The sequence below is a fragment of the Nymphalis io genome, chromosome 10, assembly GCF_905147045.1.
Source record: "Nymphalis io chromosome 10, ilAglIoxx1.1, whole genome shotgun sequence".
In the NCBI taxonomy this organism is placed as follows: domain Eukaryota; kingdom Metazoa; phylum Arthropoda; class Insecta; order Lepidoptera; family Nymphalidae; genus Nymphalis; species Nymphalis io.
Genome location: NC_065897.1, coordinates 7,819,171 through 7,842,035, shown reverse-complemented (window position 1 = coordinate 7,842,035; position 22,865 = coordinate 7,819,171). Strand labels below are relative to the sequence as shown.

General features: G+C 31.4%; 2 protein-coding genes across 5 annotated transcripts in view; one reads left to right on the top strand and one right to left on the bottom strand.

Annotated features, from left to right (window-relative positions):
- LOC126771019 (acyl-CoA Delta-9 desaturase-like) overlaps positions 1-15,472 on the top strand; it is a 78,036-nt gene extending 62,564 nt beyond the window's left edge. For all 4 annotated transcript variants that reach the window (XM_050490662.1, XM_050490664.1, XM_050490663.1 and 1 more), the window contains 7 exons: positions 4,012-4,134; positions 5,334-5,446; positions 8,746-8,908; positions 9,093-9,266; positions 12,163-12,348; positions 13,660-13,820; positions 14,466-15,472. In XM_050490662.1, the coding sequence (XP_050346619.1) occupies positions 4,034-4,134; positions 5,334-5,446; positions 8,746-8,908; positions 9,093-9,266; positions 12,163-12,348; positions 13,660-13,820; positions 14,466-14,674 (1,107 nt within the window). In that variant the 5' untranslated portion in view covers positions 4,012-4,033 and the 3' untranslated portion in view covers positions 14,675-15,472. The remainder of the gene's footprint in view (positions 1-4,011; positions 4,135-5,333; positions 5,447-8,745; positions 8,909-9,092; positions 9,267-12,162; positions 12,349-13,659; positions 13,821-14,465) is intronic.
- A 3,000-nt stretch (positions 15,473-18,472) lies between these two features.
- LOC126771026 (uncharacterized) lies at positions 18,473-20,377 on the bottom strand. Its single transcript, XM_050490673.1, has 2 exons — positions 19,943-20,377; positions 18,473-19,484 (listed from the first exon to the last, which is right to left on the bottom strand). Exons 1-2 carry the CDS (start codon positions 20,355-20,357, stop codon positions 18,934-18,936), a joined length of 966 nt encoding a protein of 321 aa, XP_050346630.1. The 5' UTR covers positions 20,358-20,377; the 3' UTR covers positions 18,473-18,933.
- Between the last annotated feature and the right edge of the window lie 2,488 nt (positions 20,378-22,865).

The following is a 22,865-nucleotide window of genomic DNA, read 5'->3' as shown; positions in this document are numbered from 1 at the left end:
CTTTCTAAAATAAAAAAAAAGTACTTCATAATTAAAAAAAAGCATAAAAATATTATAATTAGATTTATTTAACTTTGCCTACACACAATACACAACGATTACATTTACTCGTTTAACAAACATAAATAAAAACCATTGTAAGTAAAATATCTGAATTAAAATAATATTTTATGGTATTACATATACATATATGTACTTACTTTTAATATATCATTGTTACAAGCATTCGAAAGCGTTGTTGGCTTATATTAACTGTAAAAGTCACGGTAAATTCTTTGCATCTTCGTTATGTGCCGGCGGCTGTCTAAGTGTCGAGTCAGTGATGTCGTGGTGAAAGTGATGGACTCACTGCCAATGCCGAGGTTAAGCACGGAACAGGTTTCGTTATTTTACTTTTCTTTCAGAAGAAGTCTTGAGACCTTTACGTCCAAATGTCTCTTTACTCTGAAGGTTAAACGTAAAATTGGTGTCGTTTGAAAGTTCCGTTGACATCGATACGATTGAAAATATTTCAATGTTTATTATAAACAATTATCTTGAATTGTTATATGCGTTTTAGAAGAGCCGAGTTCATATCCATTTCAAATAAAGTTAATTTGTTTTTATATTTGTCTCGATTTTGGTGGTTAGGGAAATCATAATGAAAAAACATTTAGGTGTGTGTCGGATGAAATTCTACTATATGTGTATCAACGAACCCGTCTGGCACAGCGGGTAGGAATTTCTTTTTTTTTTCTAGCGTGGAGGATTTTTTTCTTATTAAAAAAAGGCGTTTACTTTGACATTAACACTTTTTTTTTATTATTAATAGTAATAATAATCTTTATTTTTCAGGCATCAAGGCCATGGCCACATGGCATTGTACATGTTATTACACATAATATTATATAACATACATATTTATACAGTATTTAAATATATTACTTCTTGTTACATATTAGTAAGTAGTATAAATGGCTACCATAAGCAACTTTAATTCTGTGCGTTATTTTTTTTAAATGAAATGGAAACATCATTTCTTAAAGTTACAATTTCGATAGATTTATTATAAAGTAACAGCATTCATAATTATCTGCTGACAGACGTTTAAAGATCTTTTAGAAGTTTTTTTTATAGAAAGGTTTACTAGCAAATCTACTCAACAATTATGTATAAATTATAAATACATTTTTACACTTACTCCAAAGAAAAGACAGTATTTTACTATGCCAAGTTAATGTTTAACGCTTTTTAATATGCGGATGCGCGAAAGTTCAGTGATTGAGTTATTTACGTTTTGTTTTTTTTTTTTTGACTTAAATATCTATAATATTTTCATTTTAAATCTTTTTCCTTTTTCTAACATAAATAAAGATGGGAATGAAGATCTAAATTCGTACATCAGTGTGAAACCTTTTTTGCATATTCCATGTAAACCAATACATATTTATTTTATTCAAAAAATTATTATTATTTTATTCAAAAGATTAATAAATTACGGTAGAAATTCTATTTCGCTTATTTAAGTAGTAAAAATAAATTATTTCACATAATATTTGACTGATCATAACAAAATGGCGATGTTTCGACGACCCGGAGAAAACAGGTAACACTCAAATTTCACTGCAAAAGTGCTTACTGTTGATGTTGCGCATCTCTTAAAAGACTCGAAAGATAAATTAAATGAAAGTATTTTTAGATGTGATTTCATTATTACATATTTAGGTTAAATTTCATAAAACATTTTTAAGACTGGATATTATTATGTAAAGCTTTAATAGCAATTTATCAAAAATACTTAACACAAACTAAATCGATATTTTTAACGATATTAGCAAGTTTGTGTATGTACATAAAATAAGTGTTAATTATTTTATCACTATAAATATCCAGGAAAAATCTTAAATAATACAACGTGTTTCGAACCGATGAGTTTCGAATTTGATACAGCAATAAAAGTTGTAGTATTCTTTAATGTTCATACAGGATATATAAATAATATTATATATAATTACTATATGTAAATCTTTTTTTTTTTTGTTAAAAAGAATTTCTTGCCGGTTCTTCTCGATAGAATTAGAATTCATTCTTCTACATTCCTTTGGTAACTTTATATTAAAATTAAAGCTGAAAGGATTTCCCTGTAAGGATCATGCCAATAATTATATTGCAGATACTAAATTGTATTTCCGCTATGAGTAAATTTTTTCCACTTCCGCTTTTGTGATAAAAATTATTGTTTTAATATTTTTATTTTTTTTTTAATGTTTCATAAATTACTTTTATTTATTTTTACGCTGTAATAGTATACCTTGTCTGTCTGTGTTTTCTCAAATAAACTATTCTTTCTATCTTTCATAATAATACAGATTCTTGTAAGGAACGTAGAAATAATTAAATTTATCATTTTAAAACGAATAAAGCATTTTGATAGTATAATTTATTTTTGATAGATTGATTCTGATAAATTTGATTAGGAGGTACTTCTGTATCGTCAATCGTCATTATATAGGTTTGAATTAAATATAATGGCACTACCGGCTCGAAATTTTACGTTAAATGGAAATTCAGTAAAACCAGTTCACGCTTTTTTGTCTTTATATTTTTTTATTGGGAAATATGGCCACATGAAAATGTATATTTATCATTGCTCTTTTAATAAAATATTTAATTAGTAAATTTTATAAAAATAAATTAAAAAAATATATATTTAGATAAGATATAAGTAGGTTGTTATCATTGTATTAATAATGCTTCACTTGGTAACACTATTTTGGCGAGTCACGACTTTCTCTTACGGTAAATAGAATAAACAATCCAACTTAACAAAAATTGTAAAATAAAAACGGTACTTTCTACACTGGATAGACAATTAGTTTCACAATATTAGGTTGGCATGGTGTCTGGCATCTACCTGCATATGTGTTGATGGTAGGGTGGTGTATGTATATTTACGACATAGATATCTGATTGTAGGTCTCTGTACAGGGCCCCCTTGATGGGTAACACCAGGTAACATCCAGTCACTAATCATTGTGTTCTGGTTTGAATATAATAGGTTTGCTTGATGGTAGAAGTTTGTTCGAGCCCGTTTGCTTAAGTCCCACCCACAAATATTTAACCGCCAAACAGCAATACGTTGTTGTGTTCCGGTTGGAAGAGTTGAGTGAGCCAGTGTGGTTACAGACACAAGGGACATAACATCTAAGTTACTAAGGTTGGTGGCGCATTGGTAATGTAATAAATGGTTAATGTCTATTGGTGGTGAAACAAACCAACCACCGAGACATTATTTCGGTTCATCCGCCATGCGTAAATGATTAAAAATAAATAAAATGTGCATTGTGTGCATTAAAACAGTATATAACTGTTTAATTAATCAAAATAAATTTAATTATTAAATATCACATAGGTAAATGGTAGTTAAAGACAAATTGACTTTAATCGTTTTAAATAAAAACAAAAAATCTACAAAAAGGCACTACTATTTTAAGCAATCAAAAAAAAATCTATAAAATTTATTAGAAATATATCTGAATGTGTTAGTTGCAATCCATACGTGATATTAATTATAAACAAAAATTAATCACAAGAAGCTCAGTGTTGCTCTACCCGATTTGAACATGAGACCTTCAGTTATGAGTTACATGTTCTAATCACTGAACCATCTCGGCTCTAAAAATAAGGCTTAAATTAACAAACAACAATCATGTTTTAAATAAGCTGGTATTCTAAGTGTATACTGTTATAATATTAAAAGACAGGTTCAACAAATGGGTCAACTGATGGTCACCACCGCCCATAGACATTAACAGTGTATGAAATTTCAACTATTACATTTACAATTCTGTCTGATTTATTACATCGGCTCAGCCTTTACACCGTAATACCTACCTACCCAAATAAAATTGCTCAAAGCCGTAACATAAAGCCGTGATCATATTGAGTTTATTTCGAGACTTCGCCAAGAAATATTCCAATTATAATCATTGAAATATCTGGTATAGTACTTATTATAACTTTTATTTACAGGAAGGGAAAAACTGTATGCAAAATGACAGCACCGGCTTTCCTATGTGTAAACGCAACGTTTACAAAGAACGCAAACTGCAATACACCTACAGTTATTCCACAAGGAAAAAGGAGAGATTATGAGTAAGTTTCATGTTATTCATATTGGAATTACTCACTTATTAAAAGTATACTAAGGCTTAATTCTATTAGACTATAAATACAAAAATAAATAAATCTGTTATAAACATATGTAAATATACTGTCTGTTATGTATATATATGTGTGTGAAGTTAGACACGAACCGATTATTTAATTGATTTAAAAATATGAACGCAAGCGGGAAAATGAACAATCTGACGGTAAGTGGGCACCATCGTCCATAGACGTCGGTATTGTAAAAAATACCATTCCTTAAATCGTTTATGCGTTATCAGCTTTAGGAACTAAAATGTGATTTCCTTTGTGCCTGTTATTACATTGGCTCATTTATCTTTTATACCGGACACAACAATAATAATAAGTATCGTTGCTTTGCGGTAGAGAATATAATAAGTGGAGGGTAGTTACCTAGATGGGCATGCACAAAGGCATAGCACCGAGTAAATGGATAGGTACTTATCCATAATTAGAAAATAAAAGTAATTGATTAGGGTTAATATCTGTTATAATTCTAAAGGTACAACCCTAACAGACAGACAAGTAGACATCATAAACTAAGCAATAAGGTTTCAACCCTTTGGTTACTGAATCCTAAAAAAGTAGTACCTAGTTGTATTCACTTAATTGTAGTTGCACGATTTTTGTTTCGGTCTATTTAGTTCCAGTTTAAATCAAGACAGACTGAGCAAAATATTTTTAATTAACTATTATAATCTAAGGTTTAATCAAAGGTACTATAAAGGTGTCATAGCAAAAATATATTTCTAAAAGAATTTATTATTTATGATGATGATGTCACTTTGAGTGTTTTTGGTCCCGGCGTACATTCTCGATTTCATACAACATAGTGTTAAGTGTAACAATTACAAGTGAACTCTCACTCTCATTATCCGATGGACGGCAAATTCGATATGATTGAGGACAAGTTCAAGCACAGGTCTTCGAGAAAAGTATCCTTATAAGCTAGCTAATAGACCAACAAATCTCAACTAGCTATTGTAAATGCGAAAGTGAGTTTGTTTTTTTGTTTGCTACGTTTTCATTACGAGTTCAATTAATACGAGCTTATAGTAATTCCATTAAAATATAAACTTAGGTCAGTTGTATTAGTTGTTTTCTACTTCGATATGTGAAAATGTTAGAAAGCGGTGTGAAGTGCTAAGTAATAGTAAAATTTTCAGATGGCAAATAGTGTGGAGAAACGTGCTGGCGTTTATTTACCTACACGTTGCTTCATTCTACGGCCTTTACCTTATAATTACAGGAAGAACAAAGTTATTTACCGTGTTATTTGGTAAGTTCGATTTATATTTAATTTATTAATATTAAGAAACAATATATAGTTTAATAAAGTGAGCTAGATATTTTATTAAAATTTTTAACTTAAATAATTTTTATATGTACTTGACTAAAGGCTTTCTACCTCCTTGGAACATATTTCAGCACGCTACTCTAACTCTAATCACGCTACACATATTTTCCCACGATGTTAACAACACACTGAAATTCAATGGCGCTCGATCGGATTTAAGTATGCGATCTTTTGTAAAAATTCGCTAAGTATTTAAACATTATTTTTGGCGAAAAATTGTGTGACAGTCTTAATTGTTTATCTAATAGCCTTGTTGAAAACACGTCAATGCTTGTTTACCAATTTATTATTCGTTCTTAATAAAGGTGAATAGTGGAAAAATATCTTTTTTAGTCTTTTTTTTTAAATTAATGAGTCACTACGGGCTCCAAGGAATGATACTCTAATAAAAAAAAATACGCAAACAGTTGATCGTAAATGCGTTCAAAACATGTTTTGAACCAATATATTTAAAAACGTATTTAAGACTTTACAACAAGTAAGCCATTTTATTTCACAAAACGAATATTAGTATTTTCTATTGTTACAAAAACATTATAAACTAGCTATAACCGCGGTTTCACCCTCGTATAACTTAAAGAAACGTATTATAAAACGTATAACTTGTATTTTCGTGGGATATTAGTATTTATTGGTTATATCGCCGCAATAAGGCAACATACAATTGGCCATGATTAAAACAGCATTCCCTTAAATCTATTCCGACATACTTAAACGTCTTTCCTTGTGCTTTATTTATTGTGACTGCGATACCTTCACAGGGCATTGTGTCCTTTTAAAACTAATATGTAAATCTATGTATTTAAAAAATAAGTACTTATTATCAACTAACCGGCTTATCATAAATTTAACTAAACAATTAGAAAAAAATATATGCGGCGATGAAACGAATTACCCACCTAACCTATAAACTTTAAAGTTATTTACAAACCGAAAACAAATACTTAAGTATGAGTATTTTCAAGCAACCTACTCAACTACAGCTACCTGTTGAAATATGTCGAAACTATAAAAAGAACTAAAAACTATCTAACTATATGTCTATGAATTTATCTCGATATCTTTCATAAGAATTAATGCCATGTTTTTAAACGACTTCGCAAATAATTCATTATTTAATTTTTTTTATACAAAAGGTTAAAGTGAGTCAACCTTAAAAGATTTATAATATTAGTATAGATAAATAAAGAATTAAGTGAGTTAAAAGTTTTGCTTAACCTGAATATTTTGGAATTAAAAAAAAAAAATTGTGCACTAAGTCATTTAAAGCATGACGTGGATCACGAGGGCATCTGAGCTACAGCATCGTATAAAATATATTTTAGTACAACCATTTAGGTCACTATAAATTATATGAAGTCAAATTACAGGCATCACTGTAAGTTCACTGATGAAAAAAAAAAAACGCCTTAATAAACTTTTTCTAACCAGAATGACAATTCATGCTTCTTGCTTAAAAATCACAGACCTCCATACAACCATTTATCCTCCACCTATACTTATGCGCGAGCGATGGCGCGGGCAATTGCTAGTTACATATATAGTATTGAAAAACAAAAGAAATGTATACAGTGTATTACATAATATATTGTTAATTTATTTTAATCCGTAATATGTACAGTTTTTTTTAATAAGTTACTACCCTAACTTAACAAAATATATTGCAAATTACCTGGTAAACCTCTGTCTGTATTCGGACAAAGGTTTACCAGGTCCCTGTTAACAGGGAGCTCCATGCGTCTCCGATATACGTGAGCAAACAACTCAATGCTATATAGGCAACAGCGCGTCAATCGGCTCGCCTTACATATACACGTGGGCGCGTTTAACGGACGTGTACCAGCATAAGCTGAACCCCATTTAATATGATTGATCATACCGATCTGTGCTCAATTCACATTGGAAGATTCTAAATTTGTGAATCCATTTTTTAACTTTGTTTTGGTCCTATAAACTTTCAATAAACATCCTTTTACAGATTATCATTTATAGGTAGCTAAATTTTCAGCCAATTCAACTGAAAAGTTATAGTATTTTTTTATCGAATTTATTAAATGTTTGACGTGATTCATAAAATTGACATAACTTTTTTATTTATAAACCGATTGAAATAAAACAAAAAGTAATATTAAGTGAAGTTAACCACAATGCATTAGTGAAAACCGCACACAAATCAGTTAAGTCGTTTCTAAGATTAGCGCGCACAAACGAACAGATAAACAGACAAAAACTCTATCAATCATTGTTTTGGGTTCCATTGCGTTGATATAGGCCCCCGATAAAAGTTTTATTCATAAATCTTCCATGTACAGACAGCGATCAGTTACATTTTTACTATATGTATAGATAATTGTAAAAATACCAAATCTATGAAATATTGAAAACATTCCGTCAACATAATATCGAATAATTTAGCTTTGAATGTAGGCGAAGGAATTCAAATTCTGAATTACTTGGTGTGGTTACTTCGATCACTAATAAGAACTTCTTCTCATAATAAAATCAATCAAACATAAATTGTTATTGTACATTTGTGATAAACATAGACACCTATAATTGGCCAGCTATAATAATAATAATATCCTGGGACATTTTTCACACACGGCCATCTGATCCCAAATTAAGCTTGTAAAAAGCTTGGGCTATGGAAACCAGCATAAACATAGCCGAGATGGCCTAGTGGTAAGAACGCGTGAATCTTAACCGATGATCGTGGGTTCAAACCCGGGCAAGCACCACTGAATTTTCATGTGCTTAATTTGTGATTATAATTCATCTCGTGCTTGACGGTGAAGGAAAACATCGTGAGGAAACCTGCATGTGTCTAATTTCACTGAAATTCTGCCACATGTGTATTCCACCAACCCGCATTGGAGCAGCGTGGTGGAATAAGCTCCAAACCTTCTCCTCAAAAAAAAAAAAAAGAGGTGCGGAGGCCTTTAGCTCAGCAGTGGGACATTCACAGGCTGTTACGGTTACGGTTACGGTTATGGAAACCAGACAACTGATATACTACATATACTACTTTTCTTTTGTAAATACATACTTATATAGAAAATTACACCCAGACTCAGGACAAACAGACATGTTCATGCACACAAATGTCTGTCCTGGATGGGAATCGAACCCACAACCTTCGGCGTGAAAGGCAAGTATCTACCAACCACGCCAACCGGCTCGTCAAATCAAATTTCAAACGTTATCTATAATAATTTTTCCAGGATTGCTGTTCGCGGCTATGTCAGCGATGGGCGTGACGGCCGGAGCGCACAGATTATGGGCCCATCGAGCCTACAAGGCACGGTGGCCCCTAAGACTGTTTTTAGCCCTCATGCAAACAATGGCGTTCCAAAATCACATTTATGAATGGGTACGCGATCACAGGTAATTGTGTTCATATAGAATTTTAAGGGTCAAGATAAAATACTGTAATTATCAAATGTTCATTGTATTACAAGATGTTTTTCTCTCCTATATATATTTACACACATATATTCTAAATTTTCCCAAGGTAATTTAAAATCATTCTCCCATAAACATAATTGAATAAACATATATTTTTATATAGAGTCCATCACAAGTTTACGGAAACAGACGCAGACCCGCACAATGCTCGCAGAGGCTTTTTCTTCTCCCACATGGGCTGGCTGATGGTCAGAAAGCATAAAGACGTTTTCGTAAAAGGCGCATCTGTTGATATGTCTGATCTCGAAAAGGACCCCATCGTCATGTTTCAGAAGAAGTAAGTTGAAGGTCAACTTTTATTTGATACACAAATAGACCATTAAATTTTTTTTACATCATTACTCACTTAAAATTACGTTTATTTTAATAAAATAAATAATACTCAGGGATTTGCAATATTTAATTTATTAAAACAATGAATACTAAAGATCTTAACAAGAAATGTGCGAAGTACTAAATAGTGTGGGAGTATTTTTTTTCCTTATGACGCGTGTCTACGTCAGTAAACAAAATATTTTGCCTGGAAAAGACAAGTAAACATTTGTTTCGTTGCAAATTAAGGTTTAAACTAAGGTTTTCAACTATGAATAAACCACAATAGATGGTGACATTATAGTTCGTAGACGTTACTGACATTATATTATAGCAAATAACGCAAATATTTCTTTTGCCTTGACATTTCCAAAAGTCACCGAAGCAAAAAAAAATGGTCTGTCTAAATAGGTTCATTATTTTCGGCATCAACAAATAAACACGATTTAATCGTATATTCATGTCAACGTATACAATATTAATAATTTTCCAGTATAACCATATTCGGTGTTACCTATGTCAGCTAGTTCATGAGAGAACAATACGCATAATTTCGTTATCAGTTCATCCATAATTTAAACTAACAATATAATAAATAATAATAGCTGATTTAATTATTCTAGCAATATAAATTTCATTTACGAAATGGCAGCGTGACAGATTTTAGAGACCTTTGTGATGGCAGTAATCGTGCCTGAGATGAGAGAGAAAAACTTGTATTATAAGACATTAAAACAAAATAGACTCATATATTGTATATTACACACATATATGTTAGACTAGCGGTTGCCCGCGGCTTCATTCGCGCTTAAGTATAAATAAAGGATAAATGATTGTTTGGTAGTCGGTGATTTTAAAAGTATGAAGCATATATCATTCGAATTTCAAAGTATCTCAAAAGTCCCAAGGCCTGTCGTTTAGTGAGAACTGTTATCACATGGACAGTTTTTAGGTTCCAGAGTGAGCTCTGCGATTAAGTTAGTAACGTCGTTTTTTATTTTATAAATAGACGGACGGAAAAATGTGCCACCTGATGTTAAGTGATCACCACCATCTATAGACATTTGCGATCTAAGAAATAGCAAAGGTTTCTTTTATCGCCAATGCGCCACCAACCGTGGGAACAAAGATGTTATGTCCCTTGTATCTGTAGTTACACTGGTTCACTCATCTTTCAAACTGAAACGCAACAATACTAAGTTATGCTGTATAAAAGTGGCAGCTTTATGCAAGCCCATCTGGATAGACGAAGTCCTATCACCGTCTACAAAGAGTTGCTTCGGTTATTAACTATACATAAAGTTTTCAGTGAGCTGAATAGTTTTGTTTAATCGTTTGATAGAATGAAAAAAATATATTTGTACGCTTGCTCATTTACAGTATTAATTATACACAAAGGCGTGCATAGATGACCGGGGTATTTAAGTATATACATAAATAAATTTTTCTTCAAGCAATTTAGTCACTATAAACTATATTAAGTGAGAAACAGCGATCCATAGTAAGTTCACTGATGATTATTAGAAGAATAATCACCAATCTAAAATAAAAAAGCCATAAATATACTTTTTTCTAACCTAAGAATGACATTTCACGCTTCTTACTTTAAAATCACAGACTTCCATACAATCATTAATCCTTTACCTATATATATACTTAAACAGGGTAACAAAAATTAAATGTTTTTTTTTAAATACAATAAACTATAAATAAAATAAACTATACGGTATTAACATTACAATATGATTGTATTAACAACATATAAATGGATCGTAGCTATGTGCAAATGCATAAGGAAATATTTGACTACATAATAAGTGAACAGTTGAATGTTTCAAAATGTATAATATAGGTGTAAAGTTATGTGTATCTGGTCACGTAGGCATTCGCGTGGATCAGACAGCAGGTTGTAGAATCTACGATACAGTGATGTCCATATTATTTACTCCATTGTTGTATAATTCTAGTTTTATAATTTTTCTATACTGTCATTGAAAATATTTTTTTTTTATAAATTGTTGTTATTTTGAAAAAAAAAACGATCAATTATATAATAGTCTATTCCAATAGCAAAAGAAAAAAAAAAAAAAACAACTTTGATCTTGAATTGACCTGACATTTCAGATTAACTAGTAAGGAGAAAATTATTGAATGATTGGTTTAATAAATTAATGAAAAAGTAAGGTATGCTTTACATATCAATACGTGCTTTAGGCGCTGAACAAAAAAGTACATCAACACATTTATAAAAAGGAACGAATGATTTAAAAGTGAGTTACTTAAAACGTAATTCTGTTTAATGTCGTTATAATATTCGGTATTCAAATATTTTTATTACTTACCTTCACAATTTAGTTGGCAATGCTTCTTGCTATCAAAGGTCTTTTTCGCATTTTGAACTTTGTATTTACTAAAACTTGTATGCAAAACTTCATTATTATGGGTTAAGTAGTTAAGACATGAAAACGTAACAAAGAAATAAACTAACTCTCCTTAATGAATATCCAGTGCGTTTCTAAACTTAAAACAGAGATCTATCTCTCTCTTTATTAATATTTACAACTTTGACTTGCAATATAAAATTTTATATTTTTATTTTATTTTATTTTGTAATATTTAAAAGAAAACAATGGGTTTTATAATAAATGAACTTTTAAATAAGTCAGAGAATAAAAATAAAACAATCTATCAGTTTTTCTATCGAACAAGAGCACGCTTGCTTAGTTTGATATGTTAATAAAATATACAAAAAATGTAATCTCTTAAAACATATTCGTTTTTGTATTAGACTATATTTATTATTTTCTAAACTTGTTTTTTTTTCTAAATATAATTGACACATAATTAATGATTCCTTACAGAACTTATTTGGTTGTGATGCCGCTTCTGTGCTTCATCGTACCCGCTTGGATACCAGTCATGTTGTGGAACGAAAACCCTTGGACCTCCTGGTACGTGGCCTCCATCCTGCGGTATACCTTGACTCTCCACTTCACATGGCTCGTCAATTCCGCTGCACACATTTGGGGCAATAGACCTTATGACAAGTAAGCATCTTTATACTTTACAATATAAAAAAATAACGAAATACGTAAAGTTGTATAGTGTATGCTCTCTTTACTATTTAAAGATTATAGCTTTTACTATTAAAAGAGAAATCCAACAAGTATCCACCGTGATATTCTAGTGAAAGATTCTGGTCGGGAATACTAACGAGATCAATCACATTTAAAAAAGCAAAATAAGAAGTTCAAATTTTAATCTCCAATAGGTATTTTAAATACTGATTTCATATTCTTCTGTCATTATTTATTTGACATTTAAAAGAAAAAGACACATTGTTTAACTTATCGCTCGCTTAACGTTTATAAGTAAGATCGTTAATGATTGTCATTGTTTGATGTATTGTAATGTATGATTTAAGTAGACTTTTACTAGTCATTTTAAAAGGTTAATTTTAATATAAAGCAATCCCGGTTCGGAATGTAAATTCTACGGAGAAGAACCAACAAGGACTTTGACTCTTTTTAATCGATCAGAAATATACATTTAATTATCTCCAAAACTATCTCCAACTTTTTATATTATTTATATAATCCTGTATTGTATAATAAGCCTTATTTTTTACCATAAGTTTTAAATTTACTCCAGTTTTAAATATTCGCTGGAAAATAAACATTATTAAAAAGTGATTCATTAATAAATATTTGATCTCGGTATCAACTAACGTAAATATATGTAATTTTGTATTCCTATTAATGACTAAAAAGCTTGCACTTGATTATTAAGTGAAAGTTATAATGATTAAGGTACAGCCGTCACTGGCGCCCGTCACTGACCCCGTTATAAGTATCAAACATACAAACGGCAGATTATATTGAACCGCGTTTAGATAGGTGAAATGTAACATGAATTAGTGCAATACACGTTGAAACAAGTTTGGCTAGTGACATGTCACACGCACGAACCATGCCTCATTCACGCAAATGTGAAAGTCTTTATCTATAAAATGTCGATTTTGACAAGGCTTTACAAACCAGTGTCATTACAATACACTCCACTTTTAAGTGATATTCCGTTGCTAGGTAAAAGTCTCTGGTTCTTATAGGCGAAGACATGGAGCCTATAAGAACACCACGCTGCATGTGCTTTAAATTTATTTGATACAGACAGATATCTCAAGATGTAACGCCGAGGACGAGATGAATAAACAAGTTTAAATAAAATGAAAATTCAATGGTATTTGTTCAGATTTTAAACGCAATTCGGTTAAGATCCAAGTGTTTTCTTCTGATCTAGGCACTCCGATTAAGTTGCCTTGAGAAAAATATATTATATTTTCAACATTGCAATTACAGATACATAGGCGCTACAGATAATAAAGCTGTTGCGATCTGTGCATTTGGTGAGGGCTGGCATAATTATCATCATGTCTTTCCATGGGACTACAAAGCAGCTGAACTTGGCAACTACAGTACAAATTTTTCAACAGCTTTGATTGATGTTGCCGCTAAGTATGGTAAGATATGTAAACGAAAATTTTGTTCTCAGCAAGTTTGATTTATGAATTGTAGAATTCCTGAAACTAAAATTTAATTTAGTGTATAACATATATATTATATAAAATCCGGCTTATTTGTGCCCATAACTTTTCTCCTTCTAAACGTCTTGACCGATTTTGATTATTTTTTGTACTTATATGAATGGTTTTTAAGTATTATTGGAAGCGGTAGGTGGCACTGTTGCTTGCATACTAGGTATATAGGTGCCATAGGAACAAATTTAACGAACGATTATTTATTTATTGTGTTTATGGTTATCTCTCATTAAAAACTATTTAATACTCAATTTTTAGCGTCTTATGTTGTTGCCTCATTATCTAAATTGATATACTTCTCGTATTTCTACTCATGTAAAGCCGGATGGAAAGCAAGAATGTCAATCATAATCGTATATCGTTATAATACGTACCATCTCAGAAGGGCAAAAATTAAAATTTATGTCGGTATACGTTTATGCATATGTTATAAATGTAATTGTATGAATAAGAATAATCGTTAAGTAAATATGTAAAACACGTTTGTTATCCCTCATTTTTTTTTTATCTAACTCGACTAAATCGATAGTATATAGTATTATTAATAAGATATTTTTTTACATGCAGGGTTAGCATACGATCTCAAAACAGTATCACAAGAAATGATCCGTAAGCGAGTAGCGAGGACCGGCGACGGTAGCCACCCTTCCGATAAGAAAGTCAAAGACTTCCATGATGATCACAATCATCCCGAAAATCCAGTGTGGGGCTGGGACGATAAAGATATGTCCGAAGAGGAAAGAAAATTAGCTGAAATTGCTCATAAATTAGGATAGATAAAAATGAGACATTTAACAGTTTTCATTATAAAACAAACATGTGGCCATTTTTGGGTGGTTTTGATGGAACATTGGTTTATGGTACTTTTTGTGTTCTACATCGACTGATAAATATGTATTTAATTATTTCTCTATAATCTAATGTTATTATTTTTAATATTTTAAAGACTAACCAAAGTTTGTAAGATAGTCTTTTGAAGGGTACTCTTATTTGAAATGGGTCAATATCTAACATCTATCTAACTGGGTTAAATTATTTTAAAAGTACAAATAATCTCACTTCATTACACATAACAAACCTGCCTATAGTTGCAAGAGCTTATTTAAATTATACAAATGTAATATAATATCCAAAAGATTAAAATGAACAATACTTTAACAGAAACATTTTATGTATATAGTTTCTTTATTTGATTTATCTTCTTATACTGAATTAATTAACTTATTAATATAACACAATTCTATATTGTTTTAGGTAATTTTTAGCTAAGGAAAGAAACAACTATGTATGAATATTATTATATAAGTGCCTTAAGTGTTTACATTAATTTATTTCATAGAGAAGTCAAATTGTTGTTTAATATAGATTTTGAGATAATTTAATTTAACGCAATATTTATGTATTTTTGTAAATCCCTATAATATAAAGGTTTTATATGGGTTATCATATTATTAGGGAATCAGGGCAAATTTAATTGGAAGTAATGTTAAGTTTTGAGGTTTGTATAAAACGAATAAAAATACCAGTTTTTCGCATTATTTTAAGATATGCATTTGTTGCAGAAATGAATTAAATCGTTGTTACCATGTTTTTAGCAAGAGATATTTTCAAATAAATTGCTACACAAAGTAATGAATATTTTATTATCGCCAAGCGATTTCACACCTTAATGTTTGTTGTTTACCATTATTACAAGTTTCTTAAATTCTTAAAATATATAAATTTATTTTATAGTAATTAAAATAAATTCTTATAATATTCATATATTGATTGATAGACAAATATATACTTATATATAATTTCCGCGGTTGCATGCGGTCTGCTGCTAAAATATTTGTGCGGCCCGCGAGAAGTTTCTACTTTCTAATCTACCACAATTACGCAAATTTTCCATTGGTATTTTTCCAGGCTATGGAATTCTTCATTCCATATGCTGACGTATCACTAGATGGCAAGACTCCTAGGTCGTACAACGCTGAGTGCGCCGAAGCTGAGGCCCGTAAAAACTCAGCGTTTGTAGCGCACCATCAAAGCTCCGGAAAATAAGCAAATCTAAAAAAGAGCCTTTAACTCTGCTGCCAAGTCCTACAAGAAAGTTCTCAAGGAGGCTCGTTCCAATCGAACCAGACGCCTTGGGACTAGATTAGCTTCCTATCCCCGTGGTAGTAAAGCATTTTGGTTCCTGTCCAAGTCGGTTGAGACGAACTTCTGTCGTCCATCGCTGCCTCCACTACTGAAGCCCGACGGATCGAAAATTCACGTCTCGATGCGGGAAGTGCCTCGCCGCCAAACATACCACCTTGCGACGCTATTATGCCAGAGATACGAATTCCCCAAAGAGAGGTTCTAAAAATTTCCAGCACCTTGAACGTGAATATGGCCAGTAGCCCCGACGGGATTCCAGCGATAGTCCTGAGGAATTATGCACCTGAGTTGTGTCCTGTTCTAACACGCTTGTACCGCCTCTCTCTTAAATCCGTTCAAGTTCTTACGGCTTGGAAGATTGCCAACATACAACCTGTATCCAAGAAGAATAATCGTGCCAGCTAATTACAGACCCATAGCAATCACCTTCATTCTTTGCAAAGGTTTGGAACGTGTATTGAACAACAAGCTCCTGGCGTACCTCAAAGAAAACGATCTCCTATCGGACCAGCAGTACGGCTTTCGCCGGAATCGGTCAACAGAAGATCTTTTAGTGTACGCTATTCACATCTCATTTACAGTATTAAAAAAGGCGTGGATACATATTTTTTAATATTTTTTGATAAATATTTTTTTCTTCCATTTAAGTCACTATAAAATATATTAAGTGAAACCACAGGAGTTCACAGTAAGTTCACTGACGATTATTAAAGAAATAATAATGAATCTACAAATAAAAAATCCCTTTAATCTTACTTTTTTCCAATCAGAATGACATTTCATGCTTTTTGCTTTAAAATCACACACTTCCAAACAATAATTTATCCGTTCCTAATACTTAAGCGCGAATAAAATATTTGTTTGTATGGTAACAGTTTTCTTTTATTCGGTAGCCATTCTGTTGTGTCTGCGGCCCTCTAATCTAACCAGTGACTTGTATTGGCCGCGATCGAAACTGATCTGGATATTCCTGGTTTACATCGTAAACTGTCGTCTGGTAGTATGCGCTAGCGATCCCGTAACGTTACTCATACGTACGTACACCCTCCTCACATAAAAAAAAAAAAGTTTACATCGTAATACTTATAAAATAACTCTATTGATTTCAGATCTTGGGGTTCTAGCTTACTTCATAGCAAATTCCATTAAAATCGGATCGGATGTGGAAGCGTAACAGACAGGGTGACTTTCGCATTTATAGTATTATTATAGATAATGTTATATAAAAACATATTAGAAAACTATAGTCCTATGTCATAAGTGACATTCATGATGATTGATTTAATATAAAGTACTGTAGAATCAATAAAAAAACAGATAGCAAGTATTTGTTTATTTATTCGTCTGCTGACGATGCACTGCTGTAAATACAATGTCTCCAACCTACTTACGTTATTTTGATGCACGTGTGTGTGTGTGAGTGTGTTTAATTAAAATAATCTAAGGTTTTTTTAAATTAAAATTGTAGTCAACTAGTTGCCTCTTTGGCCATATCCTGGTGGCCGGCATGTGGGGTGTCTCAGGTGTTGGCTATATCATTTTTGTACCCCTGACAACTTGTATGCACAATACGTGATGATCGGTTGAGTATTTAAGACATGAAAGCGTAACAAAACGCATTTTTATTCATAACAAACAGAATTTCCTCATAAATCACCACAATCATCAATCAAGCAATTATGTACTCAGCTGGCAAAACCAAATGAGTTTTTACAATTTATTGTTTATTTAATTAGGTATGTTTAAAATCTTATTATACATCTACATTATATATTTTGTTAAAGCCAAGCATCAAAACTCACGCAAGGCATAGAATTGGCGACCGTGACAGGTATGTATCTTCGTGTACATATGGAATTTCAATGAAACTCTTCAAAATAGTCTTTAGTCAGTTTACTTCGATGTTGACCTTAAAAGTTGCAAATGATAAGTGAGTTATACATAATGAACATCATATACAAAATGCTACGCCTAATGGCTAACGTTAAGCAAATACACACATTGTATGCCTTGCGTGAGTTTTGGTGCTTGGCGTTAACGTAAATGTTTAAATACATGAATATTAATATAAAATATTAGCAATAAAATTATTTGAAATATCTGATATTCAATAATCTAACGCCCAAACAAGATTTACAGTTTTAAAGATATATTAATAATATTCCTATTGTAGAAAAATATAAAACTAAAAACTATTTTAATGAGTTGACTAAGTATTAAATATAAGATATAAATAGTTTTAAATAACGGACAAATGGGACTTTATAAACGTTGAATTAATTTTTTATTAAAATAAATAAAAAAAGTTTGAAAAGAAAAAGACTATTCATTATTTAAAAAATATAATATAACAACTTTTTTTTCAGATACTAAAGAAATCAATTTTATCAAGACTTAAATGCCATCGTTCGTGTGGAAATAACTTAGTTTCTGTTTAATTATATTACATATTTTTGCACTTTTGGGTTCGTCAATATGAGTTGTCATGAGGAAAAATATAACACCAAGTTTTGATACAACATTAGCAAGTCTATGCTAATGAAACAATAAGCTTTTATTAAAATAAATTACTATATAAAATTAACAAATATTTCTAGTAATATCTTTCACAGATTTTACTTTCACCTTGTATATAAACTGGTTTTTCTACGAGATTTGATCGCCAAGTATATATTATATACTAGTATACTATTTAATATTTTACCCTCTTAGAGTTGATTCAAAAATGTCCATGGCTAGGATTCAAGCTTCTTCCTGATGAATTTCATAGTATTAAGTATAATCGTGAAACAAAACAGATGGATGGATAGCTCTACTACTGCATTCATGTAAATATAGATAATTATGCAGTAGCAATTAAATTAGTGCACGAAAAGAAATTTACAAGTATTCAATTAATTTTATTTTCTTCTGGCACTTCGACGGTTTTAACAACCTCGTCTTGCTTCCTCCAATCGTTCGTGTTGAATTTTTCCGGCAAAATTTGAACATTTCTTACTTTTCCTCCATTTATTCCCTTCAGCCACTCTGAATTTAGTTGATAGTCATTAACAACAGGTTGCTTTTCTAAATAACTAAACTCCTTAAGGTCATGATTATCGTAATCGTTATATTTACTATCAAAATTTCCGTCGACTATAACTTGAGATGGCGTGTCGGCGAGTGGCAAGTATTTATCATTATAATAGCCGTCATTTATATAAATTATCTTCTTTTCATATTTGTCATTGAAAGCGTTGTTTCTGAGTAGTGTGAACACAGCTCCCGTAAGAGCCATATTGTTGAGCATCCCGGCTGCTAAGGTCATCATTTTCAATGAAGGCAAGATGAAAGGCAAGATAGCGGACATTATGAGACCGGGTATTAATAAAAATGGCATTATTTTATAAAAATGTTTTCGAAGTTTTTTCATGCTGCCTCTTCCAACGAATTCATCATCGCCTGAAAATAATATAAAAATATGTTTTAATATAAATATCTGATATTGATAATCGTGGAAAAATATTTAATCTGGGTTTGAGTTATTTAATATATTTTTTTTTTATTTTATCAAAAATCCTTACAATATATATAAGAGAAAAAGATAGTGACTATGCTTTTGTAAATACCTACTATTTAAATCGCTCTAAGTTAAATCGTAAAAAAAACTTAAGAAAAATCTTAAGTTTTTTTTATTTTCAACAATATGCGTTAAAATATAATAAGTTACCAAAACCAGACCGGGAATTAAATTAATATTAAGTACTTAAATTTGTTGAACCAATTTCAAATGGTTAGAAAGTTAACGTAAAGCAATTATGTTATAAGCATATATTACATTTACAACAGGATCAACACTTTTTCTTCTAAAAGGAAATAAATAATGAAATGAAATAAATATAATAATGAAAAATGATTACATTTTAAGATATCGATGTTAAGTGATCCATTGCCTTTACCCCCAAATTCTAAAACGTAACTTTGAGTTAAGTTAAGTTTAAGACTTCTTGTTTCAAGAAGCTTTATCGTATTGTCACAAAGCTTTGCTTGAATATCTTCGTTAGTAATATTTCTATATAGCTGCCATGGGAACGTTTCTCTATAAGTATTGAACTGTCGCACTTCATTGTCGATAGCTCCCTCTGCTCGCCAGTTACCGTAAGCCCCGATGCACTTCGTGAGCCCTAATTTATTTACACATGTAGAAATTTGGTGAATTACATTATCACTTGTATCCGCGAAATTTGAACTGGTTTCGCGATTCGTACGCGAATTTAACGTTTGAATAAAACATGGCCACGCCGAGAGTATGAGGATAGCGGCGCATGCGCGCATCGCTGCAAGCTGACTGAGTTTACGGCGCTCACTGCGCTTGCGCTATAATGTTAGAAAGGACGTAGTCATCTACAATTTCGTTATGCTACATTAACTAACGTAAAAATTACACAGCTTATTAAAAAATAATACACACTAATACATACAACAGCACATAATAAAATGAGACATAAATATTTGTTGTTGTTATTATATAGGTATTAAAATATTACTAATAAGACTTTAAAAATATTTATATCCTTCAATGATATCTTATTTTTATTATTATTTATTGTGTTGAATAAGCGTCAACACCATTGTTTTAATTTACTATGTTACATATATTTATTTTAATTGAACTTTAATCTCTGAAAAATGTTCATTTCAAAAACTTAAACTCCAAATTTAAAAAAAACATCCTGGTTCCTGCAAAAATATGTTTATTGAATAATCGATCCTAATTACTATATTATTGCTTTAAAATTAGCCAAAAAGTATACGAGTTTTTCTCTTCTTTAGAGAGTTTGGACTACGCTGCTCGAATGCCGGTTGGAAGAAAGGCGGAAATTTCATACGATACGCATAAGTTTCCTTACGATGTTTTACTTTATTGCCGCAAATTAATAATAAAAATTAAGCACATAATAACTCTTAACGCTTGACGGGGCTTGCATCACCAATTTTCGGTTAATATCCACGTGTTATAATTGTTTGTTCAGCTTCGACTAAATTCAAACGATAAGCAGAAATAGTCCTAAGGTGTATTAGTTAATACATTGACTTAAATGTAACCTAATTTGAATACACTATCTTATTCTACAACAAAAGGGTAAATATAAAAAAAAAACAGTTTTAAAGTTTAGACGGCGAACTCTACGTTTGACTAAAAGAAATGACTAACAAATCGGTGTGCAGGTGTACAGTTAGAAAAAGAATCTATATTAAGCTATTGTAAGCACATCAATCAATTGTAAACCAAGCTAAAATAAAATTGCACATACAAAGGCATCAACAGAATGAGAGTCCAAATATTGGGCGAAAGTTTTTTTCTGCATTCCACGCCGACAGGAAATGGCCTATATTATTACCAAATGCATGCAATTTGCATATGCTCGGTCACCGACTGACGAACGCCTCGTGTCATCGCCCCATAGTTTCACCACGACATAATTACGTGCGTCGAGTGCTTGATACGATTGTTTAATTATACGACAATACACGCAAGACATCATTTCTAAGGTGATTTATTCAAAGTGTAAAAAAATGAAAGAAATGAAAAGTATAAACGGTAATTACGAAATTATAGTCGTAAATAAGCGGCATTCATAGCGTTATGATTCTCATAAAATATCCGATTATACGTTAGCATGACTCTTTGTCTACTACATGGGACGTGGTTATGTGTTCTGCGATGATTACACGTCACACCCATATTATAAGTATAATTAAATTCAACACTGTCTGGAGAAATTTAGAAATTGAGTTTCAAGTTTTAAATCTTTATAGAAATAATTGTATAAGTCTTGTCGTATTTGTATTAGATACTCTTCGTAACTTATAAATAATAATAATAATAATGTCCTCCAGACCGATTTTGGCCAGCGCGGCCAATCTTAAGAGATTAACCAACTACGCAGGAGATATTATAGTGCACAAGTGTGTGCGCAAACACAGGTGCACTCTCTATTTTCTAACTCTCATAATCCGATGGGACGGCAATCCGACACGACAGGAAAGAGTTCAAGCGCAGGACAAACGGCTTTACGTGCTTTCCGAGGCACGGGAGTGTACATACTTCCATCTTCCAGACTCCGGGCTACTACTGAGAATTTTCAGATAGAAAAACCCAATAACTTTTTATACGACCTGGGAATTGAACCCAGGACCTCCAGGTCTGCGGCCTTACATCAAGCTACTAGACCAACAACTATTAAATAAACAAAGATACAAAAATCATATTCATGCAACGTTTTTGTTTATAGTGACGTCTATAATGTTAAATTTTAGCTCCACGTACATAAAAATATATCATACATTTTTGGTCCATTTTTTACAAGTTTACAATATTATTGACATTTAATAATAATTACTTATTACACTCTGTATTGCTAAATTAGAGGTACAATAGGTGCCGAGTTCTGTGACAGTGGATTTATATGAAAAATATAAAGCGCTTGTTTACATCACGTTTTTCAACATCAAAGTTTTTTTAACATACCTTGTAGTGAAATTATTTTGCTTTAAATAAAACCGTTAAACAATCTAAAATTTCCTAAATTATTCGAACAGTGCCACGCCACATTACTAGTTTTATATAACGTCTATGATAACCGTGACATATGATGACCTTCTAAGGTTACCCTTTCTTCCTCACTGTATATGTTAAGCTATTAACATAGGTTTTAAATAGTGACTTTCACACACGCTCTACCGATAGGGATCGAAGGAAGTTATCATTGTCCGAGGGGAGTGTGTCCGTTAATGATGCGGTATTAGTCCTTAAGCGGCGGTCAATATCTGGGTCGATAT